The sequence below is a fragment of the Peromyscus leucopus genome, chromosome 19, assembly GCF_004664715.2.
Source record: "Peromyscus leucopus breed LL Stock chromosome 19, UCI_PerLeu_2.1, whole genome shotgun sequence".
Taxonomy (NCBI): Eukaryota; Metazoa; Chordata; class Mammalia; order Rodentia; family Cricetidae; genus Peromyscus; species Peromyscus leucopus.
In genome coordinates, this window is record NC_051079.1 from 1,414,709 (window position 1) to 1,432,061 (window position 17,353).

General features: G+C 39.4%; 1 protein-coding gene across 2 annotated transcripts in view; it reads left to right on the top strand.

The window, feature by feature from the left end:
- Nucleotides 1-17,353, top strand: part of Mib1 (MIB E3 ubiquitin protein ligase 1) — a 112,954-nt gene that overhangs the window by 78,206 nt on the left and 17,395 nt on the right. For both annotated transcript variants that reach the window (XM_028876695.2, XM_037196951.1), the window contains exons 13-18: nt 6,876-7,008; nt 8,598-8,684; nt 9,997-10,158; nt 13,103-13,284; nt 14,933-15,125; nt 16,797-16,875. In XM_028876695.2, coding sequence (XP_028732528.1) covers nt 6,876-7,008; nt 8,598-8,684; nt 9,997-10,158; nt 13,103-13,284; nt 14,933-15,125; nt 16,797-16,875 — 836 coding nt within the window. The remainder of the gene's footprint in view (nt 1-6,875; nt 7,009-8,597; nt 8,685-9,996; nt 10,159-13,102; nt 13,285-14,932; nt 15,126-16,796; nt 16,876-17,353) is intronic.

A 17,353-nucleotide genomic window follows, 5' to 3' on the forward strand; every position in this document is an offset into this window, starting at 1 on the left:
CCTTTGAGTGTGAATGAGACTCTTGTTTTATACCTAAATCTGAAGTTGTTTCTTTCTTCTCCTTAATAAGCCGTGGCTCCAATTTTCTAAATAGCATTTAGGTGTAACCATCCACAGACTAAAATGGTCATGAATTTGGCATGGCTTTGCTGTGTATATAGTATCTTAAAGACAAGAAATACTTCTGTTCTCAATTTTAATAGTAAATTCAGAGTAAATTCAATACAGATATTTGTTTCTAACCAAAGATGAGCAGTGTTAAAACATCAAACCCAGCAAATCCTTGAAGATAAAATTTAAATCCCAAAAGCCTAAAAAAAAAAAATGGGCAGGAGAAACCAAGTACATGTTGTTCTTAATTCGCATGTGTTCTCCTAAGTATCCACTGAGCTAAGAGTCGAGTAGAACTACATCACTTTTCATAGCATTCAGACAAGAGGTCGTCCTTGACATCCATTTGTCTTTAGTGTTAAATTGCTGGGGTGGGGGCTGCTTTTTTAAAGGATTTTAAAGGAATGCTGTGGATATTGGCAAATTTTAGATTCACATTAACAGTTGATACATATCAGATTTTAAAAGAACTTAATTTTCAGGGTCCTAAATTACTCCACTTTGCTGTTGGGTAGCAATGAACACTATGACATGTTCCTGTTCTGGGTTGTAATACTAAAAGGAGTTAGAGAATTCCTGTTCCCAGGGCTCATCATCCACCAAAGATCTGGTATTCCTAGTACCCTGCCTAGGTGCTCAGGGTTGGTTTCTATGCTTCTTTGTTCTTTCCAATCAGCGAATCCTGGCCTCTGGTTTCCATGTGCAAAGAATCCACAGTACACACTGTATAGTAATGTTTGACATGGCTCAAAAAGCTAAGTTCTGTACTAACCTCTTTACCTTTTCTTAAGGGATTCTTAAATTAGCTAAGCAGAGATTTATCGAACACCCAGTATAATGCTATTCTAATGTCTTTTTAAAATTAAATGTTAGTGATATAGAAGGCTTCCATAGTTTACTGCTGGGTTTATTTGGGAACAAGTTCCCTCTCTTGCTGAAGGAAGACATTAGGAATAGCATGGCAGGCCCTAGAAATTGACCCAGTGCCATTTGAGCACTACATACCAGTGTAGACAGCTGCTTGTCCCTTTGCTTCTTGGAACTCATGTGTTCGTCATTCAGCAAATGTCTGAGCACTGCCATGTGCCAGGGATTATGCTAGGCATCGCTCTTAGTTGTTCTGGAACTCAATGCTTTTTTGGCACTATTTACAGATGCCTGCTTAACTGGTCGTAAGATCTTATCTATAAAACATCCATGTCCTTAACCTGTTGTAAGAGAACTAGTTGAGAAATGAAGAAGAGTGTGTCACCAAATTTTAGAGACTGCGAGCAGTGATCTGTTGGCTTAATAAAGATACTGACTTAGTGAGCTGGGAACATTGTCTTCATGTAACTGCATGGCCCCCAATGCTTGCTGCATAGCCACAGGCTTTCCTTGTACCTAGCTAGAAGTGCTGCGAAGAAGAGCCTGCAGCTGCCCTTCCAGGTTCTGTGGAAATGACCCATTCTGTGGAAAGAATCTGGTCCCAGGGTATGGAGGTGACGGACCAAGGACCCGTCCTTTATTTTCACTGAGCTTACCTTGCAGACTGGGCTCAAAGATGGCTTGTCTTCTCAAGGTCATATAATGCTTTATTTACTTTTCTAAAGGGGTTGATAAGTTTCTTATTAAGATCTCTGAAGAGGAGTGTTGGAGAGATAGCTCCTCAGTTAAGAGCACTGGCTGCTCTTCCAGAGGACCTGGGTTCAATTCCCAGCACCCACATGTCAGCTCACAACTATCTGTAACTCCTGCTCCAGGGGATCTGACACCCTCACAGAGACATACATGCAGGCAAAACACTGATGTGCGTAAAATAAAAATAAATCATTGAAATATATATATCTGAAGAGTAAGAGAGAAAAAGATCTTAACAGAAGCAAAAGTGAATCCCTACAGCTCCAGTGGAGAATGTGCCCATTAGCCCATGTAGATGCTTCTCTCAAAACAGGGGACATGGCTTTGCACCCTTTGAGTGTGGGCTGTGCAGCAAATTGTTAAGAAGATAGCGTAGAAGGAGCAAGGACAGTGTACAACAGAGAACTGTGTATGCCACACCCCTCCATCCAGGTGTCAGGGTCAGCCCCAAGAGTGTGAAGTGGGTAGTGGGTGGAAAGTGACAAGAGACAAGGCTATGTGATCTTCCTTCCAGGGTCCATAACTCCAGGGTGAGCATGAGAAGAACTGGCAAGATCCCAGGTGAAGAGTTAGAGCATCTAGTTAGTGCTCCACAGCAGCTTCCTCAAAAGTGAGAAAATTGAGAAAATGTCAAGTCAAGGGATAGGACATGTATAATGTGGTATTCAGAGCAGACACAACATTAAATAAAAATTAAAGAAATACTTTAAAGCTTAGATAGCTAGAGGGCTAGGGTTATAGCTTAGTGGCAAAGCTTGTGTAAGACCCGTCCATTCCCAGCACCACAAAAATGAATAAACAAGTAATAAATTAATCCACACACTGTTGGCTAGATAGTTACTTAGTTTGCACTTGGGTTTTTTTTTTTGTTGTTGTTGTTGTTGTTTTTTGGTTTTTCAAGACAGGTTTTCTCTGTGTAGTTTTGGTGCCTATTCTGGATCTCACTCTGTAGATCAGGCTGGCCTTGAACTCACAAAGATCTGCCTAGCTGTGTCTCCCAAGTGCTAGGATTAAAGGTGTACACCACCACCGCCCGGCTTGCACTTTTTTTTTTTTTTAATTGTAATTAGTTTTTAAGAGACAGGCTCTTTATTTACCCTTAGCTTGCCTTGAATTCGTGATCCTCTTGCTTCAACCTTTTAAGTGTTGTGGTTATATGCTTGCCTCATCGTGTCCAGCTTTCCTTAGTTTTGGCTGTGATCTGTCTTCTGTAAACATTTATTTTTATATTTAATTGTTTTATTTTTTTTAAGATTATATTTTCCCTTTCCTCCCCCCAAATCCTTCCATGTATACCTACTGTTCTCTTTCAAATTCATGACCTCTTTTTCTTGTTATATTTGTGTGTGTGTGTGTGTGTGTGTGTGTGTGTGTGTGCCTAAATACATAAATATAGCCTATTCAGTCTGTATAATGTTACTTGTGTGTATATGTATTTATGGCTAATTATTTGGTATTGGATAACCAATTGGTGTGTACTTTTCTGAGAAGACTCTTTCGTCTGCTCTCAGCATCCTTAGATGCCTGTAGTTCTTAGGTGAGCTTTCCTCTATCTACATTAGCATGTCTGTTGCTACCGTCCTTGTTCAGGTCATGTTTAGCCATGTGGTGAGGCTTCATGGGTGTAGCTTCTGACATTTCTAGGAGACACAGCTTTACAGCAAACTCCTCAGTCCTCTGGGTTTTACAGTCTTCCTGCCTCCTCTTTTGAAGGAGTCCTGAGTGTAAACATTTCTTTACAAGTTAACCCCAGTAAATCAGATACTGATTTTACAATGATTTGTATCAGCAAAACATTAAGTATTGTTTCATGTTCTCTTAAAAGCACACTAAGATAGGGTGTGTGTGTGTGTGTGTGTGTGTGTGTGTGTGTGTGTGTGTGTGTGTGTGTGTTGTGTGTATGGTGTGTGTATGCATATATATATATAGTTTTATATATAGTCAGGGTTAGCCCAGGCTGGCCTGGTACTCACTATGTAGTTGAGGCTGCCCTTGAACTTCAGGTCCTTTTGCCTCTACTTCCCATGTGCTGGGATTAAAGGCACATCACACCATACCCAGCTTTAGACTTACTGTGAAAAGATTTAATATTTAGGAGGTCCTACTTTAGATAAATGTTAATTTTAAATTTGTGAAAATTGTGAAATAGTCATGTTTGTGTCTCACAAAGGGTTGTGGAAGTGTCCAGAAGAAAGATAAGGATTGGCCTATTATCTAAAGCAGAGGTTCTCAACTTTTCTAATGCCGAGACTCTTTAATACAGTTCATCATCATCATAATACAGTTTGTGGTTGGTGACCCCTCCAACCACAAAATTATTTTTGTTGCTACTTAATAACTGTAATTTTGCTACTTTATGAGTCATAATGTAAATACCTGTTTTCTGATGGTCTTAGGTGACCTCAGTGAAAGGGTTATTTGACCCACAGGTTGAGAACCACTGATCTAAAGAATGTTGGGCCACTGGGCACAGTAGTTGTAGATTTAAACAGGAGAATCACCAGAAGGATTTTAATGTCTTCCATATAGAGTAATCTCCAGGTTTGGACTAGGATGGTAGGTTAAATGGCAAAAAGAAGAGTGGAGATCAAGAATCTAGGAGGAATGGATAGAGTCACTCCATTCATGGGGAGACTGTCTCTTAAAGGATCAGCACTGACTAGGATGGCCTTGAATTCCTTGTGGGAGGTCCTCTTGCCTCAGTTTGCCAAGTATCACATCAGAAGTGTGACCCATCATGTCTGACTCACAAACCATTTATTCCTCTTTTTAAAAATGCTTGTTTGGCGTTTGAAGGGCAGAGATCTCTTACAGACACTGCCCCAGGAGCAACAGTCGGTGTGTCTGAAACCTCTCTTCATTTGTTGTTGCAGTTAATAAAGACAGTGAACATTTTCATCCTCCTTACTGTAGTTGTATTCTGAGAGCTTAGATGTCTGGATATCTTCCAAAAATCTTTCTGCACTGTTGTCTGTATGCATAACCTAACTGTTGGTTATTTATTCATCTCTTGTGACAGTATGATAGTTTCTGTAGGAAGTCAGAAATTACCATTTCAAGTACTTTGTTAGGGATGCTAGAGAAATGACTAAATGGTTAAGAGGAATGGCTGCTTTTGCAGAGGACTCTGGTTTGAGTCTCAGCATCAGCATGAAGGCTCACAACTATCTTGGGTTCCAGGGGAACTGAAGCCCTCTTTCTGACCTTTGTGGGTACCAGGCAGGCATGTGGTACGCATGCATACATTCAGGCAAATATTCATACACATAAAATAAATAAATTTTAAAATAAATATACTTTCCTAGTACTATAATTTCTAGCTATTTAAAATGAGGCATTTGGTCTAAATAGTGCTATATTTCTTTTGAATTTTAATTGCACAGATAGTTTCTTATTCTGTCAGTCTTGTGAGGGGAACAAAGAGGGTGAATTCCAAATACTGTCTTAGTGTTTGATTTTTTTAAATTGTTAATTGAACTATGTACATAGTCAAGTGGTACTACATAGATTATACTGCAAGAAGATAACTGTCTTCCATGCATTCTTCTTTGCTTTAGTCCTTCTTCCAGTATCTTGTAACTTGCCTTGGGATTTTTTTAGTTTATCAGTCAAAATCATTATGAGAACATTTTAGGTTAGTGAAAACAAAGATTTAAAACTAAACACTCTCCATTACTGTCGTGCTTCTCAGCGTAGCACAGTTTTGGTTTAATCAGTGATGTCAATACTGAATTTTAGCTTTGGTCAGGGGGGCTTTGAACTTGCTGTGTGAGTGCAAATGCACTTGAAGTTCTGGTCTCCCTGCCTCTCCTTTTTGAATGTTAGGAGTACAGGTGTGTTCCTCTACTCCAGGCTCAGGTACTATTAGGAGAGTATTCTAATAACTGAATCACTCCTCTTATCTACTGCTTTGTTCGTTTGTTTGGAGATGATGTCTTAGGTAGTCTGGACTATGTAACTGACAGTGGTCTTGAACTTTGGCTCTGTTGCATAATGGCTGGTTTATATTGCCTTTTTAAATGCATTTATTGCTATTTTATGTATATGGGTATTTGCTTGATGTATGTCTGTAAACCACATGCATGCAGTGCCTTAGGAGGCCAGAAGAGGACATCAGATTCTCTGGAAGTGGAGAGACTCTTGTTAGCTGCCACGTGGGTGCTGGGAGCTGGGAGCTGAACCCAGGTCCTCTTCAAGGGCAGAGCAAGAGCTTTAACCATGCTCTCTCTGGTCCCTTGCATTGCTTTAAATACTGACATTTTATTTCTCCTTAAAAATGGTTTTAGGTTTATTTATATCTATACGTGTTTCCCTGTATGAGGAGGTCAGAAGAAGGCTGGTGAATTAGAGTGACTGACAGCTATGAGCCACCATTGGTGATGGGACTAAACCAGGGTCCTCAGCAAGACCAAGTGCTCTTCACTTCTGAGCCATCTCTACATCCCCATAACATTTTATTAATACAATTTTTCATGGCTTATGTATGTATGTATCTTCTAAACTTCATAGAAAAGCTATATATGAGTCTCTTATAAGTTTTTTTCTCATGTGGTCTAATATGCAGAGTGGTAGATGGTGTACGATACCACAGTCATGAAATCATATAGTGTGTCACCAGTGACTTTCCATTAATCTGGGTGGAGCTGGGCGTGGTGGCTCATGTTTGTAATCCCAGCACTTGGGAGGCTAAGGCAGGGAGATTCAAGTTCAAGACCAGCCTTGCCTACAAAAGTAGTAGGACTCTAAAAACAAAAATCTGATAAAACTTAAAAGACTTGACAGCATTAGTTCAAGTTTAGAGGTTCCTAGATCCTCCAAAGCTTAATTTTTAAAAGCAGTTCTTTATTTTGAGGCCCCAGGGCCACTTTACAACTTTTGTGAGGAAAAGTTGTCTCTGTGACATTTATGTTCTGTGCTGGCTCTATTCGGCAAATGGGGATTGTTTGTTTAGCTCTCAAATATCAAAAATCTAAACATTGAGAGTTATAACAATATCTGTCTGTCTGTCTGTAGGGACGTGATTTTTTGTTTAAAAAAAAGAGTATCTTCATTTGATAATAAATAGGGTTTCTTTTGACGATTTTTCTGAAGAAAACAAAGTTCGTATTATGCAAAGGTAAAGACAGTGGGAATTTGCCTTGCAGTGCAATGCGTGTTTTACTCTCAAAATTGCCGAGACCATGGATTGTGGATGAGAAGAAAGACGATGGTTATACTGCATTGCACCTGGCTGCCCTGAATAATCACGTGGAAGTGGCTGAACTGTTGGTACATCAGGTAGGAGAGGCAGTTATGTTTGAGCAAACTTAGAACACTCCCACTTCTTTAGTTTATTTCACCAAGTGGATTTTAATAGGCTGCAGTAAAACCTCCATGATGATGAAAACTGAAGCAGTGTATTCTCTGCTTTTTAGCATTGGTTATTTTTGTTTGTTTGCATGAAATAGTCTTGCTATGTAGCCCTGGCTTAGCTAAAACTCAGGATCCTGGCTTAGCCTCCCAGGTGCTGAAATTGTAGTTATCCATCTCTCTGCCTGACTAATCCTGGCTCTCCACGCCTAGTCCCCTGCTTATTTGTGGTTTTATTTTTATACCATGGTGCATGGTAGAAGTCAAAAGACAGTCCTCAGGATATGATTCTGTCCTTCCATCATGGGAGTCTTGGAGATCAAACTCAGTACATCAGACTTCGCTGCATCTTGCAAGATAGACTTCTAACACTGGCTTATTCTCTCCAGTATCCACATTTAAGTAGACATTACGTGATGAGCTGAGAATCCAGTACCTCATGACCAAAGAAACTTAAATAAATATAATAAAAACAAACCAGAAATGTCTGTCTTCTGGAATACTCCATAACATACTAGAGTTTCAGCTCTGGCCAGTAGTCCAAGCAAGGGCACAGGTGACGTCAAGAGTTGTGATTAGACTGGTCTTAAGACCTAACAGTTTAGGGGGCTGGAGAGATGGCTCAGCGGTTAAGAGCACTGGCTGCTCTTCCGGAGGTCCTGGGTTTAATTCCCAGCACCCACATGGCAGCTGACAACTGTCTGTAACTTCAGTCCAGGGAATCTGTCACCTTCACACCAATGCACATAAAATAAAGTATTGAAAAGACCTACTAGTTTAAGATGTGCCTTTTGAAGCCTTGATTGTTTTAATTATGATTTGTTATGCCAGGCACTGTATTTCTTAATCTTTCCATAAGCCCTGTGAAATTGGCTATACTTGTCACCATTATGGAACTGAGAAAAGGGTAAATGGTGAAATGCTTACAAAAGTGGTTTGTAAGTGGCAGAGCTTAAGCCAAAAGTGCCTTGGTGTCAAAATCAGCTCTTTTGTCCTTAGACCCTTTCCCTTGTGTGTGGGTATCAGCTGCTTTCAGGGTCCATTAGCTCGTGGGCTCTCCTGAGCCTGCATAGAACTTCTTGCTTTAACCTTGGCTAACTTGTCACAACTACTCAGATCACCTTCTCACTGAATGAGGAAGTGCTTAATTATGTAGCAGAAGGAAGTGAACTTATCAAGTCACTAAAATAATTCTGAATCCTATATGGAGACACAGTTGCTTTTCAGAGGTATTTATAAATTCATAGGAATTGCCCTCTCAGTGGATATCGAAAGAAAATAGTGCTCAGCTCCGTAGTGTGCTTTGTCCGTGAGCTGGTTTGAGATAGTTACTATTCTACCTGTAGGTTTGCTGTCTGTCTCGTTTTTCATTATCCACATGAGAACAGTGTCAGGGCAGCTTCCAAGGAGGAGACAGAGGTCAGTTGGCAGTCAGTCTGTTCCTTGTGAATAGCTAATAGTTTGCATGATCTTCATTGTCGCCCAGATGTAACCATTTTAAATCTCTTCATTGTTAGGGAAATGCAAATCTGGATATCCAGAACGTGAACCAGCAAACGGCCCTACACCTTGCTGTTGAACGGCAGCATACCCAGATTGTTAGGGTAAAGTATTTTTTCTTGTTAATTTTAGCTTATAATAGCTTTTTAACCATACTCAAGGTTTAGAGACTTGTGACAATTGAAATGATACAGTGTTCTACTTCTCAAAGTGACATAGTTCAAGGAACTTAAGAGTTTAGGGTAAAGCATTAATATCTAGTTCAAAGTCTTCATCATAATATTCTTAAATTTCTGAATTCTCATAATGTTAAGTGAGAAAAATTTAAAGTAACAATTAATTTGAATAATTACATCCCTCTTAATGTATATATAGTGGATAGTAAAATTAAAAGCTTTGGGAACTTGCTGCTGCAAATTAAAAATTGAACTATATAGTTTTAATTTACTAATCTGGTGATTTCAAACAAAATACCTGAAAAAAGTATTGGTTTCAATATTTTTATGGAGCAGTGACTTAAAAGTGTGGAGACTGAAGTAGCTGCCACAGTGTCACCTGGAAATGTAACAGGAAAGTTCATTCTTGTACTCTCTGCCTCAGGCCAGCGGAACTGGAGCCTGGGAGGAGCTTTTAGTAGTCACTTCTCTCTGCTGTGACGAAATACTGGACAAAAGCCACTTCAGGAAGGTTGGCTTGGCTTGAAGTCAGTCTGTCACGGCAGAAAGAGCAGGGGGCAGGTGGCTACAGTGTGTCCCCAGTCAGGAAGAAGAGAGGGCTGATGCTGATGCTCAGCTCACTCTCCTTTTTATTGAGTCTGGTACCCCAGACCGTTGCACGGAACCAGCCACATTCAGTGTGGATGGTCCCACTCAGTTAAATCTCTCTAGAAACTTCCTCAAAGACACACCTGCTCAGAGGTGTGACTCCAATCCAGTTGACAGTAAAACTTGACCACCAAAGGTGGGTCAATTCCTTGTTTAGCAAGCTTTCAGATAGTTGTGATACTTTCCAAGTTTGAAAAATATGTCCTAGAATAATATTTTATATAACTTTTTAGAACAAAACAGAAAAAGTATGATTTGCCAAGACAGGTAAGACTGTACAATAAGATTAGTGTCTGTGGATGCTATTGTCTGGAGCTCTTTGATGGTGTTTATAGAAAGGATTAGGAAGATTGTGAAAACACCAGAAGGAAAATCTAAAGTGAACTTACAGCTTACTGGTACAAGTCACATAATGAAATAGTCGGTAACCCATTTTGTCCAGTGTTTGGGTTTTAGCAAGCAGTGTTTACATTTATTATTACTTGAAAATTCAAGGAGGGGTTCAGAGTATTTACTGTTAGTATAGATTTGCTATAGTTTCTTTCTTATAGGTGTGGACACTATCCAAATGAGGCATCTATCTCTCTCTCAGCTTTTGGTTCGTGCAGGTGCTAAGCTAGACATTCAGGATAAGGATGGAGATACTCCTTTGCATGAGGCTTTGAGGCATCATACTTTGTCTCAGCTACGCCAGCTACAAGACATGCAAGACGTGGGGAAGGTAGATGCTGCTTGGGAACCATCAAAAAACACAGTGAGTAAAGATAGTGTTCCTCCCTGCCATTGGAAGCGTGTTTTATATTTGCTGCTTATCTGATCTGCATTGGATAAAACGTTTTATCAGAGTTGTACTTGGGTTTATAAAACTTCAATACTACTGGTCACTACAAAGTGCATTTGCTCTGCATCTTATCAAAAGTTGGTTCTTTATAACTTCAGCTTTATAGATAGGGTGGAGTGGGTATTTGTTATGGTTTTAATTTGAAATCCCAAATGCTTGTTCATTTTGACCAGCTTTTCATTTGATCAACACCACATGTATTTGATGAGCTATCTGCTCAAAATTTTCTCAATATAATTTTTGAATTATTTGTTTTCTTTTAGTTTTGTTTTTTGAGGTGTTAGGGATTGATCCCAAGGCCTCATGCATACTAGGCAAGCAGTCTCCCACTTCCTAGTTCTTTTGTTTTCTTCTAATTATTTCAAGAATGGTTTATATAATAGGAAAAGGAGATCGTATCAAGTATGTGATACATACATGTTTTCTCCTGGTCTGCAGCTTGTGCTGCTGTTGCTGTTGCCTCCTCTTCGTCTTTGGCAGGGGTGGGGTGGAGGTTAGTGACAGTGGAAGAGAATTAACAATTGGTAGTGCAGTGCTTCTGTATAGGAATTAACATAATTATTATGCATTTTTTATAGAAATGTTAGCTTAGTCAAGAACAGTCACAAGAATTAATGTATGTAAAGCCAGGCATGCTAGACCATGACTGTAATCCCCCACTTAGGAGGCTAAGGCAGGATTTGTGACCAGCATGTGCTATATAGTGAGTTCCAGGCCAGTCTAGGCTAGAGTGAGACCCTACCTCAAATAAACAAATCCACAAAAGCTTCCCCATACAATTACATGTCGTGTAGTTTCCAGACACTGGAGAGACGCTTTATCCTCTGAGTCTAGAGGAAAGTCCTGAGTGTGGGTACACCAGTTGTGTGTATAATGACAGTGCATCTGTCTGCTTCAGTAGAGGAGTCCAGAATGGACATTTGATCCTTTTTATCTTCTACAAAAACCGGGTTTCATTCTTAGAAAGCTGTAAGAGATGGGGTTCCATTTGAACTAGTGTTTCCCCAAGATGCTTCTCTAAATTCAGGTGGGCCTAGAAGTCTAAAATCAGTCTGGTGATGTCCTCCTTGTCAGCAGTGCCTGAGATGTCAAGAAGGGAGTTGTGCGGCACATGCATGTATCTTTCCCTTCTTTTGACAGAGGGGTTTTGTCATGAGGCCTCACCGTCTTGCCCAGTTGTCCTCAAACTCTTGATCCTCCTGCCTTGACTTTTTTGGTTTTTTTTGGGTTTTTGTTTTGTTTTGTTTTGTTTTCGAGACAGGGTTTCTCTGTGTAGTTTTGGTGCCTGTCCTGGATCTTGCTCTGTAGATCAGGCTGGCTTTCAACTCAGAGAGATCCGCCTGGCTCTGCCTCCTGAGTGCTGGGATTAAAGGCGTGCGCCACCTTGACTTCTGAGTGGCTGGGATTACAGATGTGAGCCACCATGCCCAATTTTTGACAATCTTCTTAGAAGAACAGAATGTCTTTTTTTTTTTTTAATGATTTATTTATGCTTGTTTTATGTGCATTGGGGTGTTTTGCTTTCATGTATGTCTGTATGAGGGTGTCAGATCCCCTGGAACTAGAGTTACAGATGGTTGTGAACTACCATGTGGGTGCTGGGAATTGAACCAGGTCCTCTGGAAAAGCTGCCAGTGCTCTTAACTACTGAGCCATCTCTCCAGCCCAGAACAGAATGTCTTAATGTTTATTATGTATGCTTTATATGTCCTAAGAAATCTTTGGTAAAATGAGGGTCACTCAGACTTTTCTTGCTTTAGGAGCTTATAATGTTGAACTATTACGTTTAAGTTCACTGTTAAAGTGAACTTTCATATAGAGTAATAGCATAGATTGACGTTCATTTGTCACTGGCACATGTCCAGCTGTCCCTGCACCATTTGTTGAGTAGTGTCTTTTTCTACTTGAGTGCCTGCTGCCTTTATCCAAGATCGGTTAGCTCTCTGTGTGGACGTCTCCTTTTACATCCTCCATCTTGTTTTTTTAAGTCCATGTTCTTAGCTATGGAATGCCTGCTCAAATGTCTTATAGCTTTGTGATTCAATGTTTGCTCATGTTGAAATCAGTCAATGGAAGTCCTTGAATTTTTTTTTTTATTGTTTGGCTATGTTAAGGCTTTACACTTCCAAATGAATTTTATTGCCATCTTAAAGAGTATAAATGATCCAAGGCCAAAATGTGTGTGACTTGTCTTGCGTGACTCCGGGTGTGTGTCCCTAACCCCTTTGAGAGGAGCACACTTCTCTCCATAGGCTGCATGAGATCATAAAAGTACCTAAAACAGTACATGGCTCATTGTGGATGCTTAGTGGCACACTTCTCTCCATAGGCTGCATGAGATCATAAAAGTACCTAAAACAGTACATGGCTCATTGTGGATGCTTAGTGGATCTTGATAGTTACTCTAACAACTTCATATTTGTTTGGATCCATAGCTCAGATGACACAGTCAGATGCTGCTTTGTCTCATTAAGTTTTGCCTTGATTCAGAAACATTGAGAGTTAGTTGGTAACAGCTCCAGAGTAACATTGAATATGAACAAAAGTAGTTTCTTCTTAACCAGAAGCTGCACTTGAGTTTCTCAGCCGTAATTGACCTGACTTTGGTTCTGTGTCTGTCTCTGAATCAGGCATGTAGGAAGCAGGAATCCAACTGGGTTTAACCGCTTTCGGTCCACTTGTGCACTGAGGAGTCAGTTCTCAAATGTGGGAAGATCAAGGGAAATGGGGGTTGTGGAGAGATGAATCCATGTTAGGACTGAAACTCATAAATGTCTAGCACACACACATATTGGTAGTGATAATTGATGGTAGATTTCCTTAGGGAAAATCATGACTCTTTCTATTTTGATTTCAGTTAATAATGGGACTTGGTACCCAGGGGGCAGAAAAGAAGAGTGCGGCATCTATTGCCTGTTTTTTGGCAGCCAATGGTGCCGACCTCAGCATTCGAAATAAGAAGGGTCAATCTCCACTGGATCTCTGTCCTGACCCAAGTCTCTGTAAAGCGCTGGCAAAATGTCATAAGGAAAAAGTCAGGTTTGTAGTCTTCATCATCACATTATTCCATTCATAAGGGAGGAGCTGGTACTTGCAGGTGTCAAGATCTTTGCAGTTCTTAGATCTTTGTGTTATACTTGAAAGCATTTCCTCTATGTACTATGTGTCATCCCATGTTGTATTCCCCACATTATGTATACCACTTTATGTATGATAAACTTAAGAAACTTTTCTAAACTAGTTTGATCTTCTAGGAGTCCTATGTGCTTTGGGAATTTATAAGGAAAAGCCTTACTAGTGAGAATGCTGTGATTAATGTTATAATATTTTCCTATGAAGGGCAGTTTACTCTCATTGAAAGTTTGTAATGATTCTAGCACCTTGCACCAAGAACTTGGAGACAATTATTAGCAATAAAGGGTTAAAAGAATGAACAAATGACTCAACCAATTGGTTGCAGCAATTTCCCTAAAGATGATTATTTCACATATTTCTGTTTTTCTGACAGTAAAATATGTCAGTACTTTTAATTAAAACTTCCAGTGTAAATATTTTCTTTACTGAGATAGACATACAAAAAAAGCACACATCTCTGTTTTTTAATCCAAACAATGCTATGAACATATTCTTGACCTTTATACCTCTTATCACTGACTATTGGTATTGTCCCTTTACTTTGATATTTTGTCACCGCTCCTAAAATGTATATGTAACAGTCAGGTGGTAGTGGTGCATGGCTTTAATCCCAGCACTTGGGAGGCTGAGACAGGTGTTCTGTCTGGGAACTGAACTTGGGTTCTCTGAAAGACCAGTATATTCTCTTAACCACTGAGACATCTCTTCAGCTCTTTTTAATATAAATAATCTAAGTAGGAGCCCATGCTAGCTATTTTAATGTATATATTTTAAATGTATATATTTTTAAAGTATATCTTTAAGGAACTTAAAATTCTGTTATAGGAAAACTAAATTCATCTATAAATAGGCACTCTAATTACTCAGTGATGACTTTGAACAGTGGAGTCTTACAATGGAACCTTTATGTGCATTCTTAAGTTCTTGGGACCTGTGTTTACTTTCTATAGCTGTATCAGATATACACACCTGCATTTTCCTGCCTGTTTGTGCATATTTATGCAATGTAGTCTACCTTTCTGTAGTATAATTTTAACCTCCTGAACAACATACTCAACGGAATATCAGAACGGCCGCTGAAGTGTCTCCCTCTCTGGTGTTTCATCCTTTGTGAGCTCTGCCTCCTGCGTGCTGGGAATAAAGGGTGCACCACGACACCTGGCTCATTAAATTTTTTTTTGCCGGTGTTTTTAGCTGTTCATTAGAAGTTCACCCTTTTTCATCAGTCTTCATTTAATTTGAAGTTTGACTGGTACTAGAAGAATGTGAAGTTGCAGAGAGGTTCATAAATAGGTAAAAACCAATCATTTAAGTACCTTTTTGGTCTATTTTTTTTGAGCAGTAGATGTGAAAATGAGCTTTTATAAGTAGAAAAATAAATTTTAAAAAAGCTTTACATAAAGTTGTTGACATTTAAATTTTAATATAATCTGTTTTTTTTTTTTTCATGTGTACTAATGACATTTTTGGATGTTAAAAAAAAATTGGTTTTGGATGGGCTTGATTTGAAAGTATTTGGATGGGCTTGATTTGAAATACTTTGTTTTATTAGTGGCCAAGTGGGTTCTCGGAGTCCTTCTATGATTAGCAATGATTCTGAAACCTTAGAGGAATGTATGGTGTGCTCAGACATGAAGAGAGATACTCTTTTTGGTCCATGTGGACACATTGCAACTTGTTCTTTGTGTTCTCCGCGTGTCAAGAAATGCCTCATCTGTAAAGAACAGGTTCAGTCCAGGACAAAGGTAATGTATCTGTAATGTGCTGCTCTGTCTGTGGTGGAGTTCTCTGAGACAAATGTTGGGTCATGGAATAGTTATTTCACTTTGTTCTTACAAATGAGTTAAATGTCATAATACATAATTTATACATTTAAAGAGATCAGTTCAGATCTTCCGAATTGATCTCTAGTCTGACCTTACTGATGTACTTTGCCACATTCATTATTATCACAAACCATCCATGATTTTTAACTCTCAAATTTTAACTTATAATTTCTTCTTTATATCTAAAGTATAATACTTAAAAAATAGTTACTGTTTTTCTTTCAAAGCCAGCTAGAACTTAGAGACATTGAATTTTACTTTGAATTACATACTATATAGTTTTCAAATTTGTGGAAAATTTAAAAAACAGATGTCTAACCAACTCAGTATATTTGCTAGGTTACTAGTAGAGCCTTTGACCATAAGGAAACAGTGACCCCAAGTGGTTACAGGGGAATCAACAGCTTCGTTAAAAGAAAATTCTAAAATTTAGAGGAAAGGGTATTATTAGACGAGTCATTTGGATTCTTCAGTAATTAGGGAACTATAAATACATTTCAAATTAATACAGAATTTTTTGTTGAGTTAGGAAATAAAAGTTTTTGTTTTAAGTGCTAGCAATCAAGGTGGGAAATGGTCACTTTGTTAACACTGCTAGAGGCATGGAGGCCATCCTCTGCTTGGAGCTTTATACAGGAAAATTCATCGATTCAGTTGTTCCATTCATGAGAGTAAAACCTGAGGAAATAATCCATGCGGAGAAATTTGTGCTAGAAAGACTTTTCTTTTAAATAGGAGAATGGGTAGATAAATGATTGTTAGATGATTGACTATTATTTTAAACTCTTACAAATAATATTAGGTAATACTAGAGGTAACTTTTGAGTTCAAGATTATCAGAGACCAACCAGATTGTACTGCACTGAACTAGTGTGCCAAGAGTGCACGCTCCGTGTGCAGCACTGAGGCTTGGGCCGGAGAGCACACCTGAACGAAAGTGCAGGAATGCAGTGGTTGGGGGTGAGGTGCTGTGACAGACAGGTGAGAAGTGGCTGTTTCTGGATGAAACAGAAGATGGCTAAATGCAGCTCTGCTGGAAAACCAGTGGGAACCAAAGGCAGTGGTGTGAGCTGGAAGGACGGGGAGCCAGAGTCAAGGGAGGCACAGTACCTGGCAGAACTTTGTGATAGGCGGGTGAGGAAAAACCTAAAAGCTTTGGGCTCCAGGCGGCATGGGCATTGACCAGGTCCTACAAGAGGGGGCTTTTGTGGAGAATTCCCTAGGTAGAGGCAACATAGGCACCCCTCTTGAACTTTTAACAGTTTATTTATCTGGGTTGAGTTTTGTTGTTAATAGTCTACTCACAACCACTTGTTTTTAATATTTATATATTAAAATTTCCTTCAAGTTTTTTGGGGAAAAAAAAGAAAACTAATGTTTAGCTCATTGTCCCTGACTTCAGATGAAATGGAATCTTTCTGTGCAACTCTTTGTGTCAGCTAGGGAGAGCTGCAGAAGTAGTGTGTGTGAAGCCAGGGCACATAGCTGTGAGAATGAGCAGCAGGAAGGCAGAGCACACCGAGGTCCACTGTGGTGAAGTCTACAGTAGTCACTCTGCTGCTGGCTTTGTTGTGTTTTCTTTTGCTGTAGATTGAAGAATGTGTGGTGTGCTCTGACAAGAAAGCGGCTGTTCTTTTCCAACCATGTGGACACATGTGTGCCTGTGAGAGTAAGTAGCCTCTTGGGAAAGCTCCCCGGTGCCAGTGTAAAGACAGACGTCAAGTCAAAAATTACAGCTTTGACTTTTCAGATGGGGTTTTTCTGTGTGGTTTTTCATTGTCCTGGATCTCGCTCTGTAGACCAGGCTGGCCTCAAACTCACAGAGATCTACTTGCCTCTGCCTCCTGAGTGCTGGGATTCAAGGCTCCACCACCACCTAGCACATCTTTGATTTTTTTTTGTTTATTGGATAACCTACCTACAGAAAATCTGGATAAGCACTTAGTACCTTTTGGTTTATACTTCAGAGCAGTAGAGTATACTGAATAATTTGAATACTGAAATTCTGTGTTGTATCAGGCTGAATTTTTTTGTGTTTCATTTATATATCTTTTTTTCACATGTGGAAACCTATTTCTAAACATGGAATATCTAATCCACCTTTTTTCATATAACAATAGTACCCCTTCATTTGTCCTCACCTTAGC